The sequence below is a fragment of the Numenius arquata genome, chromosome 11 (assembly GCF_964106895.1).
Source record: "Numenius arquata chromosome 11, bNumArq3.hap1.1, whole genome shotgun sequence".
NCBI classification, from domain to species: domain Eukaryota; kingdom Metazoa; phylum Chordata; class Aves; order Charadriiformes; family Scolopacidae; genus Numenius; species Numenius arquata.
The window spans coordinates 22,808,738-22,829,637 of NC_133586.1; the positions used below are offsets into that span (position 1 = coordinate 22,808,738).

The 20,900-nt window shown below is 61.1% G+C and overlaps 1 protein-coding gene across 11 annotated transcripts; it reads left to right on the forward strand.

Moving 5' to 3' along the window:
• The first annotated feature begins 1,849 nt into the window (after positions 1 to 1,849).
• On the forward strand, positions 1,850 to 20,085 carry CELF6 (CUGBP Elav-like family member 6). Of its 11 annotated transcripts, XM_074155421.1 has the most exons (13): positions 1,925 to 2,111; positions 6,181 to 6,263; positions 13,916 to 13,997; positions 15,514 to 15,639; positions 15,773 to 15,852; positions 16,335 to 16,478; positions 16,871 to 17,015; positions 17,102 to 17,251; positions 17,555 to 17,617; positions 17,909 to 17,911; positions 18,466 to 18,546; positions 18,670 to 18,753; positions 19,958 to 20,085. In XM_074155421.1, the coding sequence occupies exons 1-13, from the start codon at positions 1,967 to 1,969 to the stop codon at positions 20,083 to 20,085; spliced, it is 1,314 nt and encodes a 437-aa protein (XP_074011522.1). In that variant the 5' UTR covers positions 1,925 to 1,966. The 11 variants fall into 11 exon arrangements, with proteins under 11 accessions (XP_074011513.1, XP_074011522.1, XP_074011518.1 ...); XM_074155412.1 differs by lacking the exon at positions 17,909 to 17,911 and having other exon boundaries at positions 1,850 to 2,111; positions 13,916 to 13,964; positions 15,511 to 15,639; positions 18,670 to 18,813; XM_074155417.1 differs by lacking the exon at positions 17,909 to 17,911 and having other exon boundaries at positions 17,555 to 17,629.
• The last annotated feature ends 815 nt before the right edge of the window (positions 20,086 to 20,900 follow it).

Genomic DNA, 20,900 nt, shown 5'->3' on the forward strand with positions numbered 1-20,900 from the left:
GGGTGCTTGTGAACATGTTCATACACATGCTTGCACATGCATGCATATGGGTGCTTGTGAAGACATACATTCATGCACATGCTTGCACACATGTGCATATATGTGCTTGTAACACGTGCGCTCATGCACATGCTTGCACATGCATGCACATGGGAGCTTGCAAACGTGCACTCATGGACATTCTTGCACACATGTGCATATGGATGCTTGTGAACACATGCGCGCATTCATCCACATGCATGCACATGTGTGTATATGGGAGCTAGTGAACACATGCTCATGCACATGCTTGCACACACATGCATATGGGAGCTTGCAAACGTGCGCTCATGCACATTCTTGCACATGTGCACATGGGTGCTTGTGAACACGTGCACTCGTGCACATGCTTGCACACATGTGCATAGGGGTGCTTGTGAAACATGCTGCTCATGGACATGCTTGCACACGTGTGCATGTATGTACTTGTAAACACATGCGCTCAAACACATGCTTGCACACGCATGCATATGGATGCTTGCAAACACATACATACACTCATGCACATGCTTGCACACACGTGCACACCTGCACATACCTGCAAATGGACCCACGCACATGCACCACACACTGTTGCACAGACTTGTAATGCAGATGTGAAGCTGTTTGTGCCTGTGCAGGCTCTTGCACATGCTTGCACACGCGTGTGCACTCTTGCAACCCTATGCTTATGCTTCCAGCAGATACACACACTCTCATGAACTCGCACGCACACAATTGCACACACTTGCAGTTACATGCGTGTGCTTGCTTGGACTTGCACACACTCGCACACGCTTGCACACGTGCGGCGGCTCACGGGGAAAGCCGGGCACCCCCAGCCCGGCTGCAGCTCTGGGAGTAATTAATGAAGGGCCGCAGCAGGTATTAACGCAGCCGGCTGTAATTACAGCTTTCTGGGGGCGCGGGAGGGGCCGCTGGGGTCTGGCGAGGTGCAAAATGCAACAAAGTGCCCAACTTGTCCCTTTTGAGCCGTTTCCCATGGATTTAAACCCGCTTCCAGGGTGGGGCCAAGCAGGGCGTTAACTCTGGAACCTACTGAGGGCGGCAGCAGTGGCTGCAGGTGGCTGCCCGGCCCTGCCTCGGGGTGACAGGGGGTGACATAGGGTGAAGAAGGGTGGCAGGGGATGACGGAGGGGGTGACATGGGGTGAGGAGGGGTGGCGGGGGGTGACGGGGGGGTGACATGGGGTGGCATTGGGTGACGGGGGGGTGACATGGGGTGACGGGGAGTGACGGGGGGGTGACGTGGGGTGAGGAGGGGTGGCGGGGGGTGACGGGGGGGTGACATGGGATGACGGGGGGGTGACGGGGGGGTGACATGGGGTGACATTGGGTGACGGGGGGGTGACATGGGGTGACGGGGAGTGACGGGGGGGTGACGTGGGGTGAGGAGGGGTGGCGGGGGGTGACGGGGGGGTGACATGGGGTGAGGAGGGGTGGCGCGGGATGGCGGCGGGCGGGCGATGGGGATGAATGGGCGCGGGGCCAGCCCGGCAGGGGGCAGTAGTGGGCGGAGCCTCCTCCCGCCTCCCCCCCCCCGATTGGCCGCCGCTCCCTCATTATGCTAATACCTTGCGGCTGACGTCACCCGCGCGCGGGCGTTGGGGGGGGGGATAGAGTGTGTGTGTGTGTGTGTGTGTGTGTGTGTGTGTGTGTGTGCCGGGAGAGGCCCCCGGGCCGAGCCGAGCGGTTCCGAGCGGTTCCGATCGGTTCCGATCGGTTCCGAGCGGCGCCGAGCGGGGCGGGGCGGGGCGGGGCGGCGGGCGCCTCCCGCAGCGGCGGCGGCGGCGGCGGCGGCGGAGCGGGCCATGGCCGCGGCGGGCAGCGGCGTGGCGGCGGCGGCGGCGGCGGAGGCGGGGGCGGCGTTCAGCACCGCGAACAGCGGCCGGGTGAACGGGCTGAGCCGCCCGCCCGGCGCCATCGCCATGAAGGATCACGACGCCATCAAGCTCTTCGTGGGGCAGATCCCGCGCAACCTGGAGGAGAGCGACCTCAAGCCGCTCTTCGAGGAGTTCGGCCGCATCTACGAGCTCACCGTCCTCAAGGATCGCTTCACCGGCATGCACAAAGGTACGGGGGGGGCTCCGCGCCTGGCGGCGGGGCGACCTGAGGTGGGGCACCCAGGTATGGGCCACCTCTGAGGTGAGGCACCCTGAGGCGGGACGGCCCGAGGTGGGACGGCCTGAGGTGCGGGTACCCCTGAGGTGGGGGATACCCTGAGGTGAGACACACTGAGGTGTGGGTACCCCTCAGGTGGGTCACCCTGAGGTGGGGCACCCTGAGGTGCGGGTACCCCTGAGGTGGGGCGCCCTGAGATGGGGTGCCCTGAGGTGTGGGTACCCCTGAGGTGGGGGATACCCTGAGGTGAGACACCCTGAGGTGCGGGTACCCCAGAGGTGGGGCGCCCTGAGGTGGGAAACCCTGGAGTGAGGGACACCCTGAGGTGAAGCAGCCAGATATGGGGAACCCCTGAGATGGGGCATCTTCAGGTGGAGGTACCCCTCAAGTAGGACAACCTGAGGTGGAGATAACCAGGTATGGGGCACCTCTGAGGTGGGACACTCTGAGGTGAGGTACCCTCGAGGTAGGGGTACCTCTCAGGTGGGACACCCTGAGGTGGAACACCCATGGTCTGGAAGTACCCCTGAGGTGGAGCACCCTGGTATGTGGCACCTCTGATGAGGGGGCACTCCTGAGGTGAAGGCACTCCTGAGGTGGGGCACCCAGGTATGGGACACCTCTGAGGTGAGGTACCCCTGATCTGGAGATACCCATGAGGTTGGGGGATCCCTGAGGTGGGGATACCCCTGAGGTGAAGGTACCCCTGAGCTGGGGGCACCCTTCAGGTGGGGCACCCTGAGACTGAGGAACCCCTGAGGTGGGGTACTCTTGAAGTGGAGGTACCCCACGATCAGGCACCTCAGTATAGGGCACCCCTGAGGTGAAGATGCCCCTGAAGTGGGGACACCCCATTATGGGACACCCTGGTATGGGTCACACTGGTACGGGGCACCCCTGATGTGGGGGCACCCTGGTATGGGGCATCCTGGTATGGAGCACCCCTGAAGTGGGGTACAGTTGAGGTGGGCTACACCTAAGGTGGGGCACACCTAAGAATGGGGTACCCCTGAGGTGGAGGCACTGGTCAAAGGTGGACATACCCCTGGGATGGAGACACCCACCTGGGGTTGGGACCTGCTGTCTGACTGGGGAGCACCCCACCAGCATTCCAGGCACCTGCTTGGGTTGGGGGCACCTCTCTGGCATCGGGGCACCCACATGAGTTTCGGGCACCCCTGGACTTGAAGAACCCCTAGAATGGAGGCACCCACCTGGGATACAGGAACCCACTGTGGATGGGGGACACCTACCTGCCTGCACCGTGTCCCGGGCCTCCGTGACCTGGCAGGACCAGGCTCACTGCTGGCCTGGCTGGCATCCCGGCACGGGGTGCAGAGCACCCGGCACCCCAAGCAGCAGTGCCCCGAGGGGCTCCACGCCTGCACCACCGAGGTCTTCACGGCACCCCCCGCCTGTGATCTGGGGGTCCGTGGCACTGGAGCGGGGTCAGGACACGCCGGGTGTCATCCAGACAGGATGTCACGCTCTTCCGCATGCTGTCATCCAGCCCTGTGCTGCGGGAATCACCCTCTTCGCCAGGACTTTCTGGGAAGCCGAAACTTGGCGCTTGCAGACGCTGCCGCCTCGGTGCCCTTTGGCCATGGGGCAGCTGCCCGGACTCCATCGTTCTTGGCACCGTGGCCTCTGAAATGCCTCCGAAGGTGCTTACATGCCTCAAAAAAATGGGATTCACACCTTGCCAGGCTCCCTTGGAGCTTCCTCCCGCACGGGCTTCAACTGCTGCGGCCCAGACACGTGATTTAATTGCAGACGCTCCTGTAATTTGGACAACATCCTTCCTCCCGGCGAGCCTCCGGAGCGGGATTGCTACTGCTCCGGCCCTTCAGACTTCTCCCGAACACCCAGGCACCATCCACATCGTCGCCTTCAGGGGGAAAGGGAAAAAAAAAACAGGGAGAGAAAAAGAGCGGAGAGGAGGAAGCCGACTTGATTGCGGATGGTAAACACTGGAAATGGCAGCGGGACTGACGCGAGCCGCTGCGCTGACCTCCCCTTCCCGCCCGCAGCGGGGCTGGTGTTTAACTGGGAGGGATCTCTCCTTGCTCTCTGTGAGGGCAGATGTCCCCAACACCCCGAGGAGGGCGAGGGACCCCTTCTCTCGGTGTCCCCCCGCCCTGCTGCCATGCTCCCTCCCTTCCCAGGCACGCTGATTGTACTTATTAAGAGTTATTAATACTTAATCAGCTGGCGGATTTAATTGTGCCAATATTAAAAATGCATCAATGTCAATTTTATTCATTAAATATTTACTTTGTTGAAGGGAAACTGTTTTGCTGCTGTTTTAATATCACTTTCAGACGCTTTTGGATGTGACCCTAGCAAATCAGGGGGGAGCCCTCGGGGAGGGAGCAGCGCAGCGGGAGCACGGGGACCCAGAGGGGACAGGGGGGGAGAGGACCTGGACCCCATCTCCACGACTCGCTCGTCGCCGCCAGCTCCGAGAGAGCGAGCGAGCGGCTTGGCAGCGTGAGTCAGCGTGGGAAAACCTCGCCCCAGGCGTATTCCCGATTCCCGAAGCGCCGTGATGTCGGATGAGCCAGAGTGCCTTCGCCACACAAGTCTCATCCCGAAGAGGAGGATGCTCAGGGCCGGGAGAAGCGGTGGCAGCGAGCCAGGATGCGCGGCCTCGATGCCTGGAGATCCGCTTCCTGGAGGGCTTCACCTGCGGCATTCCCCAGAGCTGGGCGCCCGAGCGCTGCTGCCCGGGCGCTGCCAGACTCCCTGCCCACTCTTGCCTTCCTCCCTCCTTCATCCCGTGGCTCCAGCTCTTTTGAGTCAAGATCTCCCAATCGGTTTTGGAGCTGAGCTCCGGCCCCACTGGTGGCGGTACCCACCTAGGTGCTGGGGTGCTGGGTGCCAGGGTGCCAGGGTGGTGGGTGCTAAGGTACCAGTGTGCTGGATGCCAGGGTGCCAGGATGCTGGTTACCACGGTGCCAGGGTTCTGGTTGCCAGGGTACCAGGATGCCAGGGTACCAGGGTGCTGGATGCCAGAGTACCAGTGTGCTGGATGCCAGCATGCCAGAATGCTGGGTGCCAGGATGCCTGGGTGCCAGATGTCAGAGTGCCAGGATGCCAGGGTTCTGGGTGCCAATGTACCAAGGTACCAGTGTGCTGGATGCCAGGGTGTCAAGGTGCTGGATGCGAGGGTGCCATGTGCCAGGGTACCAAGATGTCAGAGTTCCAGGATACCAGGGTGGTGGGTGCCAAAGTACCAGGGTGCTGGATGCCAGGATTCCAGGGTACCAGGGTGCCAGGGTGCTGGTGTGCTGAATGTCAGGGTGCCAGGGTGCTGGATGATGGGATGCTGGGCTGCTGGGTAGCAGTGTGCTGGATGCCAGGGTGCTTGGCTGCCAGGGTGCCAGGGTGCTGGATGCCAGGATTCCAGGGTACCAGGGTGCCAGGGTGCTGGTGTGCTGGATATCAGTGCCAGGGTGCCAGGGTGCTGGATGATGGGGTGCTGGATGCTACAGTGCCAAGGTACCAGGATGCCAGGGTGCCCGGGTGCTGGATGTCAGGCTGCCAGGGTACCAGGATGCCAGGATGCTAGTGTGCTAGATGCCAGGGTGCCAGAATGCTGGGTGCCTGGGTGCCAGATGTCAGAGTGCCAGGGTGCCAGTGTTCTGGATGCCAAGGTGCCTGCGTGCCATGGTGCTGGATGTCAGAATGCCAGCACGCTGGGGTGCTGGATGTCAAGGTACCAGGATGCCAGGGTACCAGGGTGCCAGAGTGCTGGATGGCAAGGTGCCTGGGTGCCGTGGTGCTGCATGTCAGAGTGCCAGGGCGCTGGGGTGCTGGATGCCAAGGTACCAGGGTGTCGAGTGCCAGGGCGCTGGGGTGCTGGATGCTATGGTGCCAGGGTGCCAGGGTGCTGGGGTGCTGGCTGCCAGGGTGCTGAGGTGTCCCAGCTCCCCATCAGCCAGAGTGCGGGCTCCCTGCCTGCCCGGGGCTTTGGGGTGGCGCCGGGCCGGTCACTGACCCTGTCTCCCCATCTCCACAGGCTGTGCCTTTCTCACCTACTGCGCCCGCGACTCGGCCCTGAAGGCTCAGAGCGCCCTGCACGAGCAGAAGACGCTGCCGGGGGTAAGTGACACCAGGGTGGGGGGGGTGTGTATGGGGGGGGGGTGAGCTGGGGTGGGGGACGGTGACACCTGCCCGGGGCGCGGGCACAGGAGTCGCTCCAGTGGCCGCAAACCGAGGCATTGATTTTCCTGCTGCCCGCGTGCGGTTGTGCTTTCTGTGGGCTCCGACCTCCCGAGCTTAACAAAGTGAAAATAAATATTTAATTATTCGCCTAAATAAAAATCAATAGGGCCGCTGGTTGGCTGGGGAGAGCGCCGGGGCCCGTGAATATCAATCCCTGCCTCCGGTGTGTGGAGCTGACGGAGGGGAGACGAGGGTTCGCGGGGACGTGGCTTCCTGAGCCGCGTTGTAGCGGGTGGTGCTGTCCATCAGTAGGCTTAAGAGTTAACAGCCCACTTGGGCAGCCTGGAGGAGCAGGTGCGGGGTCGGGTCCTGCCTGTGTCTCCTTCCCATCATGCGCGCCCCTGTGTGTACACACGCTTGTGTGAGGTGTATGGCTGCTGTGGCTGCTCGCTTCTCACCCTGCACCCTCGCAGGGGGCGAGCACAGGCGTGTGCGTGTGAGCCATGCTCACACTCCTGCGTCTGTGCACATCCCCTGTGCCTGTGCACACCCCTTTCTGCTTGTGCTTGCACCCCTGTGCCTGTGCGCACCCCTCTCTGTGCTCGCACCCCTGTGCTCGTGCACACCCCTCTGTGCTTGTGCACACCCGTGTGTGCTCATACTCACACCCCTGTGTCTGTGCACAACCCTCCATGCTTGTGCACGCCCCTCTGTGCTTGTATACACATGTGTATCTGTGCATACCCCTCTGTGCTTGTGCACACCCAGTATAGCTGTGCACACCCCTGTGCTCACAGCCCCTATAGCTGTGCTCACTCCTGTAGCTGTACTCACACCCTATAGCTCTGCTCACACCCCTGTAGCTGTACTCACACCCTATAGCTCTGCTCACACCCCTATAGCTGTACTCACACCTGATAGCTCTGCTCACACCCCTGTAGCTGTACTCACACCCTATAGCTCTGCTCACACCCCTGTAGCTGTACTCATGCCCTATAGCTCTGCTCATGCCCCTGTAGCTGTACTCACAGCTGATAGCTGTGCTCACCCCTGTAGCTGTACTCACACCCTATAGCTGTACTCACAGCCCCTATAGCTGTGCTCACATGCCTACAGCAGTACTCACACCCCTACAGCTGTGCTCATCCCTGTCACTGCACACCTATAGAAGTGTGCTCACACCCCTGTAGCTGTACTCATGCCCTATAGCTCTGCTCATGCCCCTGTAGCTGTACTCACAGCTGATAGCTGTGCTCACCCCTGTAGCTGTACTCACACCCTATAGCTGTACTCACAGCCCCTATAGCTGTGCTCACATGCCTACAGCAGTACTCACACCCCTACAGCTGTGCTCATCCCTGTCACTGCACACCTATAGAAGTGTGCTCACACCCTATAGCTGTGCACACCCCCTGTAGCTGTACTCACACCCCTATAGCTGTACTCACACCCTATAGCTGTGCACACCCCCTGTAGCTGTACTCACACCCCTATAGCTGTACTCACACCCGTTAGCTCTGCTCACACCCCTGTAGCTGTACTCACGCCCTATAGCTCTGCTCATGCCCCTGTAGCTGTGCTCACCCCTGTAGCTGTACTCACACCCCTATAGCTGTACTCACAGCCCCTATAGCTGTGCTCACACGCCTACAGCAGTACTCACACCCCTACAGCTGTGCTCATCCCTGTCACTGCACACCTATAGAGGTGTGCTCACACCCAATAGCTGCGCACACCCCCTACAGCTGTATTCACACCCCTATAGCTGTGCTCACACCCCTATAGCTGTGCTCATCCCTGTCAGTGTACACCTCTATAGGTGTGCTCACACCCTATAGCTGTGCTCATCCCTATAGCTGTACTCACCCCCCCTGTAGCTGTACGCACACCCCTATAGCTGTTCACACCCCTATAGCTGTGCACCCCTATAGATGCTCTCACCCCCGCGCCCCCGTGTCCCCTCCCCCGGCCAGGCCCCGCCCCCGGCGCGGCGCCGGGGGGGGCGTGTCCAGGCGGTGGTGAAGGGGGCGTGCCCCCCCTGTAGCCCCGCCCCTTCGGCTCGGCCCGGCCCGGCTCGGCCCGGCTCGGTGGGGCTGCGGCCGCCACGCCCCCGGCCCCGCCTCCCGCGCGCCGCTGCGCGAGCCCGGCCGAGCCTAGCCGAACCGGGCCGAGCCGAACCGAGAGGAGCCGAACGGAGCCGAGTCCAGCCGAGCGGAGCCGAACCGGGCCGGGCCGGGCCGGGCCATGCAGCTGCCGCAGGTGCCGGCGCCCGGGCCGCGGCCGCCCGTGCTGTGGGTGCCCGCCGGGTCCAAGATCCTCTGCATCGAGGTAGGGCCCCGCCTTTGTCTGCCGCCCGCTCGGCACGGCACGGCACGGCACGGCACGGCAGCCGCGGCGTGCGCCGGGGCATCCGCACCCGCGGGGCGGGGGTGCTGGGGCGGGGGGCTTGCACCCGGGGAGGGGGGGGGCTCTACCGGGGGGGGGGGGCTTGCACGCAGGGATGGAGGGTGTTGGCGTGATGGTGGGGGAGCGTATCTGCTGCCGGGGATGCGGAGGGTGTTGGTGTGATGATGGGGAGGGTGTACCGGCACCCAGCGGTGGGGGGTGTGAGTGTGGGTGTTGGTGGGGGGGGTGTGTATTTGCTGCCGGGGATGGGGGGGTGTTGACGGGGAGGGTGTTGGTGTGATGATGGGGAGGTTGTATTTGCACCCAGGGGTGGGGGTATGAGTGTGGGTGTTGGGGGCGGGGGGTTGTATTTGCTGCCGGGGATGGGGGGGGGCTGTTGGTGTGATGATGGGGAGAGTGTACCGGCACCCAGGGATGGGGGGTGTGGGTGTTGGGGGAGAGGGGGTGTATTTGCTGCCGGGGATGGGGGGGTGTTGGTGTGATGGTGGGGAGGTTGTATTTGCACCCAGGGGTGGGGGGTGTGAGTGTGGGTGTTGGTGGGGGGTGTGTGTATTTGCTGCCGGGGATGCGGGGGTGTTGACAGGGAGAGTGTTGGTGTGATGATAGGGAGGTTGTGTTTGCACCCAGGGATGGGGGTATGAGTGTGGGTGTTGGGGGAGGGGGGGTGTATTTGCTGCCGGGGATGGGGGGGGGTTGGTGTGATGATGGGGAGGGTGTACCGGCACCCAGGGATGGGGGTATGAGTGTGGATGTTGAAGGGGGGGTGTGTATCTGCACCCATGGATGGGGTGTGTGAATGTGGATGTGGGTGAGGGGGCTGTATCTGCTGCCGGGGATGAGGGAGTGTTGATGGGGAGGGTGTATTTGCACACAGGGATGAAGGGGTGTTGGTGAGGAGGGTGTATTTGCACATAGGGATGGGGTGTGTGAATGCCTGTATTGGTGAATGGGGTGTATCTGCACCCAGGGATGGGGTGGGTGAGTGTGGGTGTTGGTGAGGAGGGTGTGTCTGCCCCCAGGGATGGGATACCTGTGTTGGCAGTGTGGTTGATGGTGATGGGGGTGTATTTGCATGCAGAGATGGGGGTTGTGAGTGTGTGGGTGTTGGTGAGGAGGCTGTATCTGCATCCAGGGATGGGGAAGGGTGTTGGCAGGGGGGTGTTGGTGAGGAGGGTGTATCTGCACATAGGGATGCTGTGTGGGGGTGTTGGTGAGGAGGGTGTATCTGCGAGCACCCAGGAGTGGGGTGTGCGTGTATGTGGGGTGTTGGTGAGCAGGGTGTATTTGTGAGCGGCGATGGAGTGTGTGCATGCCCGTGTTGGTGAAGAGGGTGTATCTGCACCCAGGGATGGGTTTGTGTGTTTGTGCGTTGGCTGGAGTATTTTTCCACCTTGGGTTTGTGTGTGGGTGGTGGTGGTGTGTGTGTGTGGTGGTGGTGTGTGTGTGTGGCTCCAGGTGTGCAAAGGGATTCGCTCGGGGGGGTGTTGTGTGTGTTGGCAGGGGTATAGTTTTGCCCCCAGGGTGTGCATAAGTGGATGTTGGTGGGGAGGGTGTATTTGCACCCATGGATGCTGTGTGTCTGTGTACGTAGGCGCTAAGGGTGTGCTTGCGCCCAGCGATTGTGCATGTGGGCCTGGGGGATGGGTGTATGTGGGCCTGGGGGGTGGCAGCGGTGGGTGGATGCGCCCGGGGTGGTGGTGGGTGTGTAAGTGCGAGTGTGTGTGTGCGCACACCAGGTGTGAGCAGGGAGCAGACAGTGCATGCGTGTGTGTGTACGGGTGTTGTGTGGGCTTCTGCAGTGTGGGTGCCTGGTGGGGGGGTGCTGTCTGGGTGTGCGTAGGGCTGGGGTGTGCGTGGGTGGTGGTGGTGACAGGGTGTGGATGTTGCTGGGGGGAGCTGTGGCTGTCCAGGGGTGGAGACCAGCACTGGGCGTCCATCTGTCCACAAGGGGCTGCTGGGGGTCCCACAGTGGGGAAACTGAGGCAAGGGGCTTTGTGTCCCACGTCACGGTGATGCCGGCTGTGCACCCATGTGTGTGCCTGCTGTTGTGCAGGATCCACAGCTGCGGGGAGGGTGTTGTGTGGGTGTGTGGCTCTGGGTGGGCATGTGCTCACGAGGACTCCATGTGTGCAGGTGTAGGGGTGTCGTGTGTAGGTGTGCACAGGGCTGGGGGAGGTGCGCAGCTGCACATGGGTGTGCAGTCGTGCTAGGACAGATGTATGGCTGTGCGTGGGTGCAAGCATGTGGCTGTGTAGGTGTACGGTTGTGCGGGGGGGGTGTGCTGAGGCGAGTGTGCAGCTGTGAGTGTGCATGGAGCATGCTGTGTGTGGATCTGAGGTTGTGCATAGGGGTGTGCGGGAGCGCGGCTGTAGAGGATGTGTGGCTGTGCGTGGGGGTGTGCTAGGATGGTCATATGCCTGTGCAGTGGTGTGATTGTCCCCAGGCCGGCTGTGTCCCCTTGCTGTGAGTTTGCCCCCAAGGCTCTGGCAGGGTGTTGCCGTGACGGGTGGCTGCCTGTACCCAAATGCCTGTTACCCTGTACGTGGTGTTGGCTGCCTGGGGCACCCCCATGGGTGATGTGAACACCAGGCTACCGCAGGCGCCTGCTGCTCCGGTGTCACCCAGTGCCTCCATCTCGGCTTTCAGATATGTGGTGTCCTGCTGGATTCTCCCGCTGTTGGGTGCGAGGAGGAGGAGGGTGACACCGAGGAAGGAGCGAGGACCAGAGGTGACCGTCCTATGGGGCAGGTCCCCTGGCAGTGATTCACCCTGGGCTGGCTCTCCTGGTGCCCAGGCTGCTGGGAGGCACCGAATTTGGGTGGGAGACGTTGCCTGAGTGGTCAGGAGGTGGTTTAGCAACCAGCGGTGACCCCCTCAGGCTGTACATAGGGGTGTTTTGGCCACGAGATGCCATAGCTGGGGCTCTGTGGGTGACGGTGACGGTGACTGGTGGGTGCTGGGGCACCCCAGACAGGGTCTTCTGTGACCCTGGGTGCGTCAGCATATCCTTGGGGTGTGCGAGGATGGGGAGGAGATGGCTGGGAGTTGGGGGATGGATGGGTGGGTGTGTGGGTGTTATGGGGGTGGAAAGGTGGGTAGTAGGGAGATGGGGGGTGGATGGTGAGGTGTAACAGTGCTACAGGGATTGATGGGTGTTGGGTTATGGATGAGTGCTATGGGATGGGCAGGTGTTATGGGGATGGGCGTTGGTGGATGGATGGATGAATTGATGGGTGTATCTTGGGGGGAGTTGGGTGTACGTGTGGTTGCATGGGTGTCAGGGATGGGTGTTGGGTGGATGGATGGATGGGTGTTGGGGATATGGATGGGTGCTGTGGGATGGATGGGTGTATCTTGGGGGGAGTTGGGTGTACGCGTGGTTGCGTGGGTGTGAGGGATGGGTGAATGGATGGATGGGTGTTGGTTGGTGGATGGATGGGTGTCAGGAGGAGAGGGAGGTGGCTGAGTGGTTGGTTGGGTGTCGGGGCATGGATGGGGGGCTGTTGGGCAGCAGTGAGTGACTGTGTGGGCACAGGAGCATGGTGGGGGCTGGATAACCAGGCACAGGGGTAGGTCTGGGTACCCACACCGTCCGCCTGCGCCACAGGAGCTGGTGCAGGGGGACACCCAGCATCCCAGGGTGGGCATGGGGTGATGCCAGGGGGGGCAAAACCCACTTTTGGGGGTATCCACAGGCCGGGGCGGTTTCTCCCCAGCGCGGTGCAGCAGCCCTGGGGTAGGTTAGCTGGTCCCCGAGGCCTGACATTTATAAACATCAGCTGCTCCCGGAGAATCAATACAGTTTAATAACCGGCGAGCGGAGACGGGAGACACATCAAAATGACACTCTGCGGCTCCGTAAATGTTATTCTAAATCATACTCGCCGGGTTTATTACATTAAGCATACAGCAGCGGGCATGGGAAATTTATTCCATCAAAGGCCGTCGCGCTGGTAAATGGGACTGGCGAGTTGATGGAGGGGGGCAGCCCTCCCCCTCCCCCCCCTCAAAAAATGGGGTCCCCTCCTCCTGGACATGGCAGGGATATGGGGGATGAGGGGGATGTTGATCCCATGGATCTCTGTGCTGTTGCAGCCTGCGGGGTTTGGGGTGAGCCGGGTCCACCCTGGGATGGGGTGGGTGTTTGGGGGACCGGTGATGCGATGGGTGACATGAGGGCAGCCGGGTGGCTCTGTGTCCCTTGGTGCCACCCCGCGGCTCCTGGGGGCTGGGTCCCCTCCCTGGAGCATCCTCAGCTCTGCGCTGACATTTCTCCCCGTGTTTCCCTGGAGATGAGGCGGTTGCTGTGGAAACCTCCCTCCTCTTCTTCCTTATCCATCCTCTTCCTCACCCTGGGGCGGGGGGGGGGGGTGGGGAGGGAGCTGGTGCTGCCCCCACCCAGCCCCTAAATTTGAGGACCCCTTCCAGGGGTGCTCAAAGGGATGCCTGGGGTGGGAGTACACCCCCGTGGGGGTGCGATGGCAGCAGGCGTGTGCACAACTGTCCCTATGCGCGCACACCCGCCCCGTCATGCGTGACATCCTGCCGTTGCCGTGACGACCCCATCGAGCACATGGCTCAGGCTCTGCAGCATCGCGGGGGAAGCACGCTTGTTGCCATGGAAATGGCCGTAATTGTAGCGTTTTTTGGCTAAAAGAGGGGGGAAAAAGGAGGGAGGGAGAGGAGGAGAAATGGCTCCGTGGGGCAGTGCGCCAGGGGCGTGTGCGCTGTCCCGGCGTGTCCTGCTGCACACGCGTGTCACCCTCCCGGGTACCCATGGTGGCGGCGCGCAAGAGGAGGCCGAAATTGGGTGAGAATGGGGAAAATGAGAGCGGTGGCGGTGCCACTGGAGGGGCTGGGGCCGGCTGGGTGCTGCTAGCTGCCTCTGCAGTCCTTTGCAGTCGAGGAAAGTGGGCAAGCGGCCAAAGGCTGGCACCGGTGACCCAGCGGGCGCCTGCGGCACTGGGTATCTGTCCCCGGGGCCAGAGCATCGCCCCCCGCCCGCAGCACCCCCGCTTCAGTGTAGCCACTAGCCCCGGCTCTGTTCTTGCAGGTCCTTCCCCTGCTCCTTGCCCTGGTCCCCCGTGCCAGGCTGGGCCCAAATCCTGCTGTTACCCATGGAAAGGGTCTTGGGGGAGCCACGGCACCAGCCCTGACTGCCCGCTTCCGCTTGTGTCTTGCAGATGAACCGCCCCATCCAGGTGAAGCCGGCCGACAGCGAGGGCCGAGGAGGTAGGTCCCCCCTTCCCCAGCTGCCCCATGAGGGCAGGGGGGCACAGGACCACCTGGGGGGGGTGACAGGGGACATGGTGGCATCATGGGGGCTGCTGTGGGGAGGTTTGTTTGCAGAGAAACCTGCGGAAGGAGCTGCCTTTTCTGGTGGCATCCAAACCAGAGCACAGAGCCAACACAATCTGGGCTCTCCCTGCCCAGGAGGAGGGGGGACGTCCTGAAGTCATGCCAGGAACATCCTGATGTCATACCATGAACGTCCTGGTGTTGTGCATGGACATCCTGACATCATATTGTGACCATCCTGATGTCATGCTGGGCAGAGCGCCAGCCAGCCGCTCTCTCGTCAGTCCCTTCGTCTATCAGACTGCCTCATTACGCGCCCGGAGCTGCCTGCGGGGACCCTGGCAGAGTCAGGGCGCAGGAGTCGGCCACACGTGGCCTGAGCCCCTCTCAAACAGAAACTTCTGACACCCACCCCTCCACCCCCCCGAAAAAATTCTCCCTGGATGTTTTCAGGATGTTTTCAGTTGATGATTTGGGCAAAATTGCAGGAATGGGATCAAAACCCCGCAGTGTTCCCACAAGCAAGCGCTGGGCACGGAGGCGCAGTCGGATGCTCATGTTAGGGCTGGAGTCGTGTCCCCCCCATTCAAAACAGGTTATTAAACACCATACGAGCTGGTCCCGGCACATCCTGGAGGGACCCGGCAAATAAATTACCCACTTACCAAGCCTAATTGGTGAAGGATTAAAAATCGATGGGCAAGCTCAGGCACCCGACTCCCGCCCCCTCGCCCAGGAGGCGATGCTCGGCCACTGAACCCGCTCCCCCCGGCCACCTGCGCCAGGAGACGGTTTATGTTTAACTAGACAACACACGAACCCTATTCCCTTAACTAATTTCCCCGGTACCTTAACGGGCAGAGCATTAATCGTCTCCTGCCATTATTTATTTATTTCCCCGGCAACGCTCTTGACAGGGTACCTTATTTTCTTTGTCAAATGCCATTAGCGCACGGCGGGAGCACGTGGCCGGGCAAGACAGATGCTGGTAATAATAATGAAATTCTCATTATTTACTCTCCCTTCTCTCGTGTTTGGGTTATTTATGTCCCCTGGGCATGGCCGGAGGCTGCGGGTTATTCTGCGACTGAATCATACGAAGGCAATCGCTGCTGTTTTGCGGGCTCCTGGGCTCTCTTTGTTTCCCAGCTGCATCCCGCATCGGTGCTGGGAGAGCCAGCTCCTCCATCCCTGGGAAAAGCTCCAGCTCCAGTCCTTGAAGTGGGATCCAGCTCTTCCAGCTTCACCCTTAGGCAATTTCCCTGTAGAAGTTTTCCCAGTCCGAGCATTTTGTGGGATGGAGGGGATAAACCCTGTGTTGATAAACCCTGTCTCTTTGCTGCTGGATCGGCGTCACTCCCTCCCCAGGCCCTGGTGTCACCCGGCTCTTTCCCCTCCATGCGCTGTTTGCCAACTGGGGGTGAGGAGATGGGATGGTGAGTGGCATCCCCTTCTCCGACGGGCTTGGTTTTCTTTTTAGAAGACAGGAAGCTCTTTGTGGGCATGCTGGGGAAGCAGCAGAGCGAGGATGACGTCCGGCGCCTCTTCGAACCCTTTGGCCAGATCGAGGAGTGCACCATCCTCCGAGGGCCCGATGGAGCCAGCAAAGGTGGGCTTTGGGGAGCCGGGTGAGCCCCCCATGGGCCGCTGGGACCCATGGAGGATGGGAGCTGCTGGCCAGGCAGCGCTGGCTCCTGCAGCAGCCAAATCCAAGCCCTCCCTTGTCCCCTTTCTGCCCTTAGGTTGTGCCTTTGTGAAATACGGCAGCCATGCCGAGGCGCAGGCTGCCATCAACAGCCTCCACGGCAGCCAAACCATGCCGGTAAGTGCCGGGCTCTCACCCTGCCCCGTTCAGCCCCACGCTGCCTGCGTAATCCAGTCACCGGCTAATTTGATCCTCTGTCTAATTGGATCAAAATCCTACAGACCCGGCAATTTGTTGGCTGGATCGCTGCGAGGTTCATACCTGCCTGGGTGCTGAGCCCCCAGGGGTGGGCGCATGGGGCTAATTCCCTCCCCGCTGGAGAAAGGGGCTATTTAATTAACACCGAAGGTCAAAATTGTGAACGAGGAAGGGGGTGGGGAAGGAAACAGAGGTCAGGGAGCCGCCAGCGGGGAGAAAAGCCGGCTATAATTAAACCTCACATCGATCGCTGGTTGCTGCTGCCAAACCAGGCAGTATCTCCGGGGCTGAGGACGCTGCGGCCACTGCGAGCCAGCGGCTCCCTCCCCGGAGCAAGGAGATGTTTTGGGGGGCACGGCTGGGACCCCACTGTCAGCCCTGTCTTCCCCTCTCCGTCCCAGGGCGCCTCGTCCAGCCTGGTGGTGAAGTTTGCGGACACGGATAAGGAGAGGACCCTGCGGCGGATGCATCAGATGGCGGGGCAGCTGGGCATCTTCAACCCTATGACCATCCAGTTCGGTGCCTACGGGGCCTACACGCAAGCGGTAGGAGCTGGCACCAGCTGGGACCTAGGGGGGCGTTTTGGGGAGCCCTGAGGTTGAAGGGGGCCTGGTTTTGCCTGTGAAAGCTTGTCTGGGATTGTACCAGCGCCAGTGGGTGTGGACACCCGTCAGGGTTGCTGTATCCCCGTTTTGGGGCACGACAGAGGGTTTCACTCCCTCCAAGTGAGGGTGGCATGGCTGTAGGGCACAGCGGTCCCTTTTTTAACATCACCAAGACCTCCTCCTGTCCCCGGGTCTGGCAGCGGGTGGCATTTATCCCTCCAAGCCCCCGTGCATGGGTGCAAAGGGGGGATGCTAATTTATCCTCGCCTCTTCCCCCCTTCTTTCTGCCTCTTGCTCGCTTTCCCCTTTTTCCCCCCTTTTCTTTCCTTAAGATCATGCAGCAGCAAGCAGCCCTGATGGCGGCCGCGCAGGGGACCTGCCTGAACCCCATGGCTGCCATCGCTGCCGCCCAGATGCAGCAAATGGCGGCCTTCAACGTCAGCGGGCTGGTGGCTGCCCCCCTCACCCCCTCTTCAGGTACGACCTCCTCTCCTTTTGCCCCCCCCATCCTGCTTGACATCCTCGGGGCAGGGGCTGCCGGTGCTGATGCCTCCTTCCCGCAGGTACAAGCACCCCCCCTGGCATCAGCACGGCGCCTGTGCCCAGCATCGCCACCCCCATCGGGGTGAACGGCTTCAGCCCGCTGCCGCCCCAGACCAACGGGCAGCCCGCCTCCGAGACCATCTACACCAACGGCATCCACCCCTACCCAGGTAGTAACCCTCCTGGGGGGGCCTCCCCCACCTCCCCCTCGGGCTGAGGACACGTGCTGGGCTCACATGGCAGGATCCGGGGGGGGCTCCCCACACCGGGGACACGCCAATGGACCAGTTCCCCACCAAAACCCCTCCTCCCGTGGCATCGCCAGCTTTGCGAGTGTGACGATGCTCTGGGCTCCTGCAGAGAGGCCCCTCCACGGTGGTGCTTGGCCGAGAGCCCCCTCCCACGGGAGCTGCTCCCCCTGGGGTTTCTCCTGCTTATTCTCTCTTCCTTTTCCCTTCTTTTTCTCTTCCCAGCTCAAAGCCCCACGGTGGCAGATCCCCTCCAGCAAGCCTACGCGGGCATGCAGCACTATGCAGGTCTCAAACTTCGCTTTGCACTTCTCTCCCTGCTCTTTCCTCCTTATTTTTTGTGGGGTGGAAATATCACCTTGGGGTTGAACCACAGGATTGAGAGCAGCGTGCTTGGGCACAGATTAATGTGGTGAGTGCGGGGGGCCAGAGGAGCTCCAGGGTGACGCTGATACAGAGCACCGTCCCCTCGTCCCCACCGACACGGATGTGCTCCCCGCACAGCCCTCCATGCAAATTTTGGGTGGAGGAAAGTGAGTTTTAATGCCCCCTGGGCTGAGATCACTCCATGGGGAAGAGCTGGTGGCCATACCCAGGAGAGGGGATGAGGTTCGAGGGGTGATGGAGAGCTGGCTCCATGCTGGATCCTGCCAACATGCCAGCCCGCTGGTAGAGATGGCCGTGGAGGCACCAAAACATCAAAAATCCTCAGATGTTCATTGCGTGGCTGAATCCGATGGCCGGGGAGATGGGACACCAGGAGAAGGGAGTCAAAGCATCCTATGGAAGTACGTTGAGCCTGGCAGTCATTTCATTAGGGGTGCTAACAGTGATTTTGAACAGAAAATCAAGTTTTAGACCCCAAATTGTTGGTGTTTTCAACCAAACGTGCCGGCTTTCCTCAACCTTGAGACTGTATTCCTGCTGCCACCAGCATCCCTCCTCGGAGAGCCATTTCTGCATCCCAGGGGTGCCAGGAGACCAGGGGTGGGAATGGCAGAGCCAGCAGCCCCAGGGCAGGAGAAGCACCTCCGCCGAGGGTGGAGTGGGGGACATGCCTGTCCCCAGCCCTTCCCAGGGCTGTGGCGGGAGCAGGGTGGGTGTCGGGGTCTCAGCTCCACGTTCCTCTCCTCCAGCAGCGTATCCCACTGCCTACGCGCCCATCAGCCAAGCCTTTCCCCAGCAAGCACCCATCATCCCGCAGCAGCAGCGAGAAGGTGAGGGGTGGTGGGGGAACACCCTGCCGCAGGGCCGGCAGCTCCTTGCTTCCTCCCCCCCCAACCTCGGGGTGACCCCCCGCCTTGCGGCTGATGTGTGGCTGTCCTTTGTGTGTCACCCAGGTCCCGAAGGCTGTAACCTGTTTATTTATCACCTGCCCCAGGAGTTCGGGGATGCAGAGCTCACGCAGATGTTCTTGCCTTTTGGCAATGTCATCTCTGCCAAAGTCTTTGTGGACCGTGCCACCAACCAGAGTAAATGCTTTGGTAAGTCCTGGTGTGTGGCTCTCCCAGATGTCCCAGTTCAGGGTTGGGCTTTCCCAGATGCCCCAGTTCAGGGTCGGGCTGTCCCCAGTGTCCCCAGCTCAGGGGTTCTGGTTCTCCCTGACATCCCCAGCTCAAGGGTCCAGCTCTCCCCAGCGTCCCCAGTTCAAGGGTCCAGCTCTCCCTGATGTCCCAGTTCATGGGTCCAGATGTCCCAGCTTGGGGTTCTGTCTCTCCCCAACATCCCCAGCTCAAGGGTCCAGCTCTCCTTGGAGTCCCAGTTCAGGGGTCTGGCTTTGCCAGCACCGATGGGTGACTGAAGCCACACGGCTGTCTGTCCCAGAGCCAAAGGGCAGTTTTTTGTCCCACACTGTGCCAGGATAGAAGGACATACCCTGCTGCTGTCGCCTCTTACGCTGTCCCCCATGTCGTCAGCTCAGTGCGCATCCCCGCGTGCCTGCCAGGGAGGGCTGGTCACCACTTGCTACTTCCGCGTCTGCTCACATGGCTGAGTGCCACCACTGCCACCAGCGCACTCTGGCCTGCAGACCTGTCACCGCAATGTCCCTGTAGCCTGTATCACCTTGGTGGCCCCACAAATCCTGTCACCCTGGTGTCTCCAGACCCCATCGCCCTGGTATCTCCACAGACATGCTCACCTTGATGTTCCCATAGACCCTGTCACCTTGGTGTCCCCGTGGACCCTGTCACCCCAGTGACTCTGGAGGTTCCATCACCTCGGTGTCTTTGCAGATGCTATCACCCAAGTGTTCCATGAGACCACAAACCCCATCACTTTGGTGTCCCTGCAGTCCCCGTCACTTTCATAGACCCTTTTACCCGAGGGACCCCACAAATCCCATCACCTCAGTGTCCCTGCAGACCACTCCAGTGTCCCTGTGGACCTTCTTATGCTGGTGTCCCCACAGACTCTGTCCCTGCAGACCTTGGTGTCCCCAAAGATGCCATCAGTCCATCACTGGGGCTGCACTGTTACCCTGTGATCCACCTCTCCCAGCCCTGCAACGTGGGGCTCCACCTGAGGCTTCCCGTGGGAACATCCCGTGGGATTTCCACACCTCAGTTGAAGTAAGGTGGCAACCTGTGATGTTTACGCTGACAAACTCCTCTGTCACCTCATCCTCAGGTTTCGTCAGTTTTGACAATCCGACGAGCGCTCAGGCAGCCATTCAGGCCATGAACGGCTTCCAGATCGGCATGAAGAGGCTAAAAGTCCAGCTAAAGCGGCCGAAAGATGCCAACAGACCCTACTGACCCCTGCTCATCCTGGCCCTGCGGAGAGGTACAGGGGGATGGGGGTGGGGGGAGGGGCCCTGGCCCTGCCGCACCCCCTGCCATGCCCCAGGGCACCTGGTGGTGGGGCTCGGCTCACCTGAAGTGTGGCAGGTGCCATGGTTTCTCCAAAAATGTCCTCGAGTGTGTGCGGGGAGCTCTGTGCCTGGGAGTGTCTACGTGTGTGTGTGTGTGTTTCAAACTGGGATCTGGGTCCCTCTCCCCATCCTTCCCTCCATCTGTCTTCCCGTCCCTCTTTCCATCCCTCCCTCCATTCCTCTCCCTGTCCTTCCCTCCATTCCTCTCCCTGTCTCTCTCCCTGTCCCTCTCTCCATCCTTCCCTCCATCCCTCTTTCCATTGTTCCCTCTATCATCTCCCTATCCCTCTCTCTGTCCTTCCCTACATCTGTCTTCCCATCCCTCTTTCCATCCTTCCCTCCATTCCTCTCCCTGTCTCTCTCCCTGTCCCTCTCTCCATCCTTCCCTCCATCCCTCTTTCCATTGTTCCCTCTATCATCTCCCTATCCCTCTCTCCATCCTTCCTTACATCTGTCTTCCCATCTCTCTTTCCATCCTTCCTTCCACCCCTCTCCCTGTCCCTCCCTCCGTCTCTCTCCCTGTCCCTCTGTCCGTCCTTTCTTTGATCCCTCTTTCCATTCTTCCCTCTGTCTCTCTTTCCATCCTTCCCTCCGTCCTTCCCTCCACCCCTCTTCCCACCCCTCTTCCCATCCTTCTCCCTGTCCCTCTCTTGATCCTTCCCTCCATCCCTCCATCCCAGGACTTGGGCTAACAGCCCC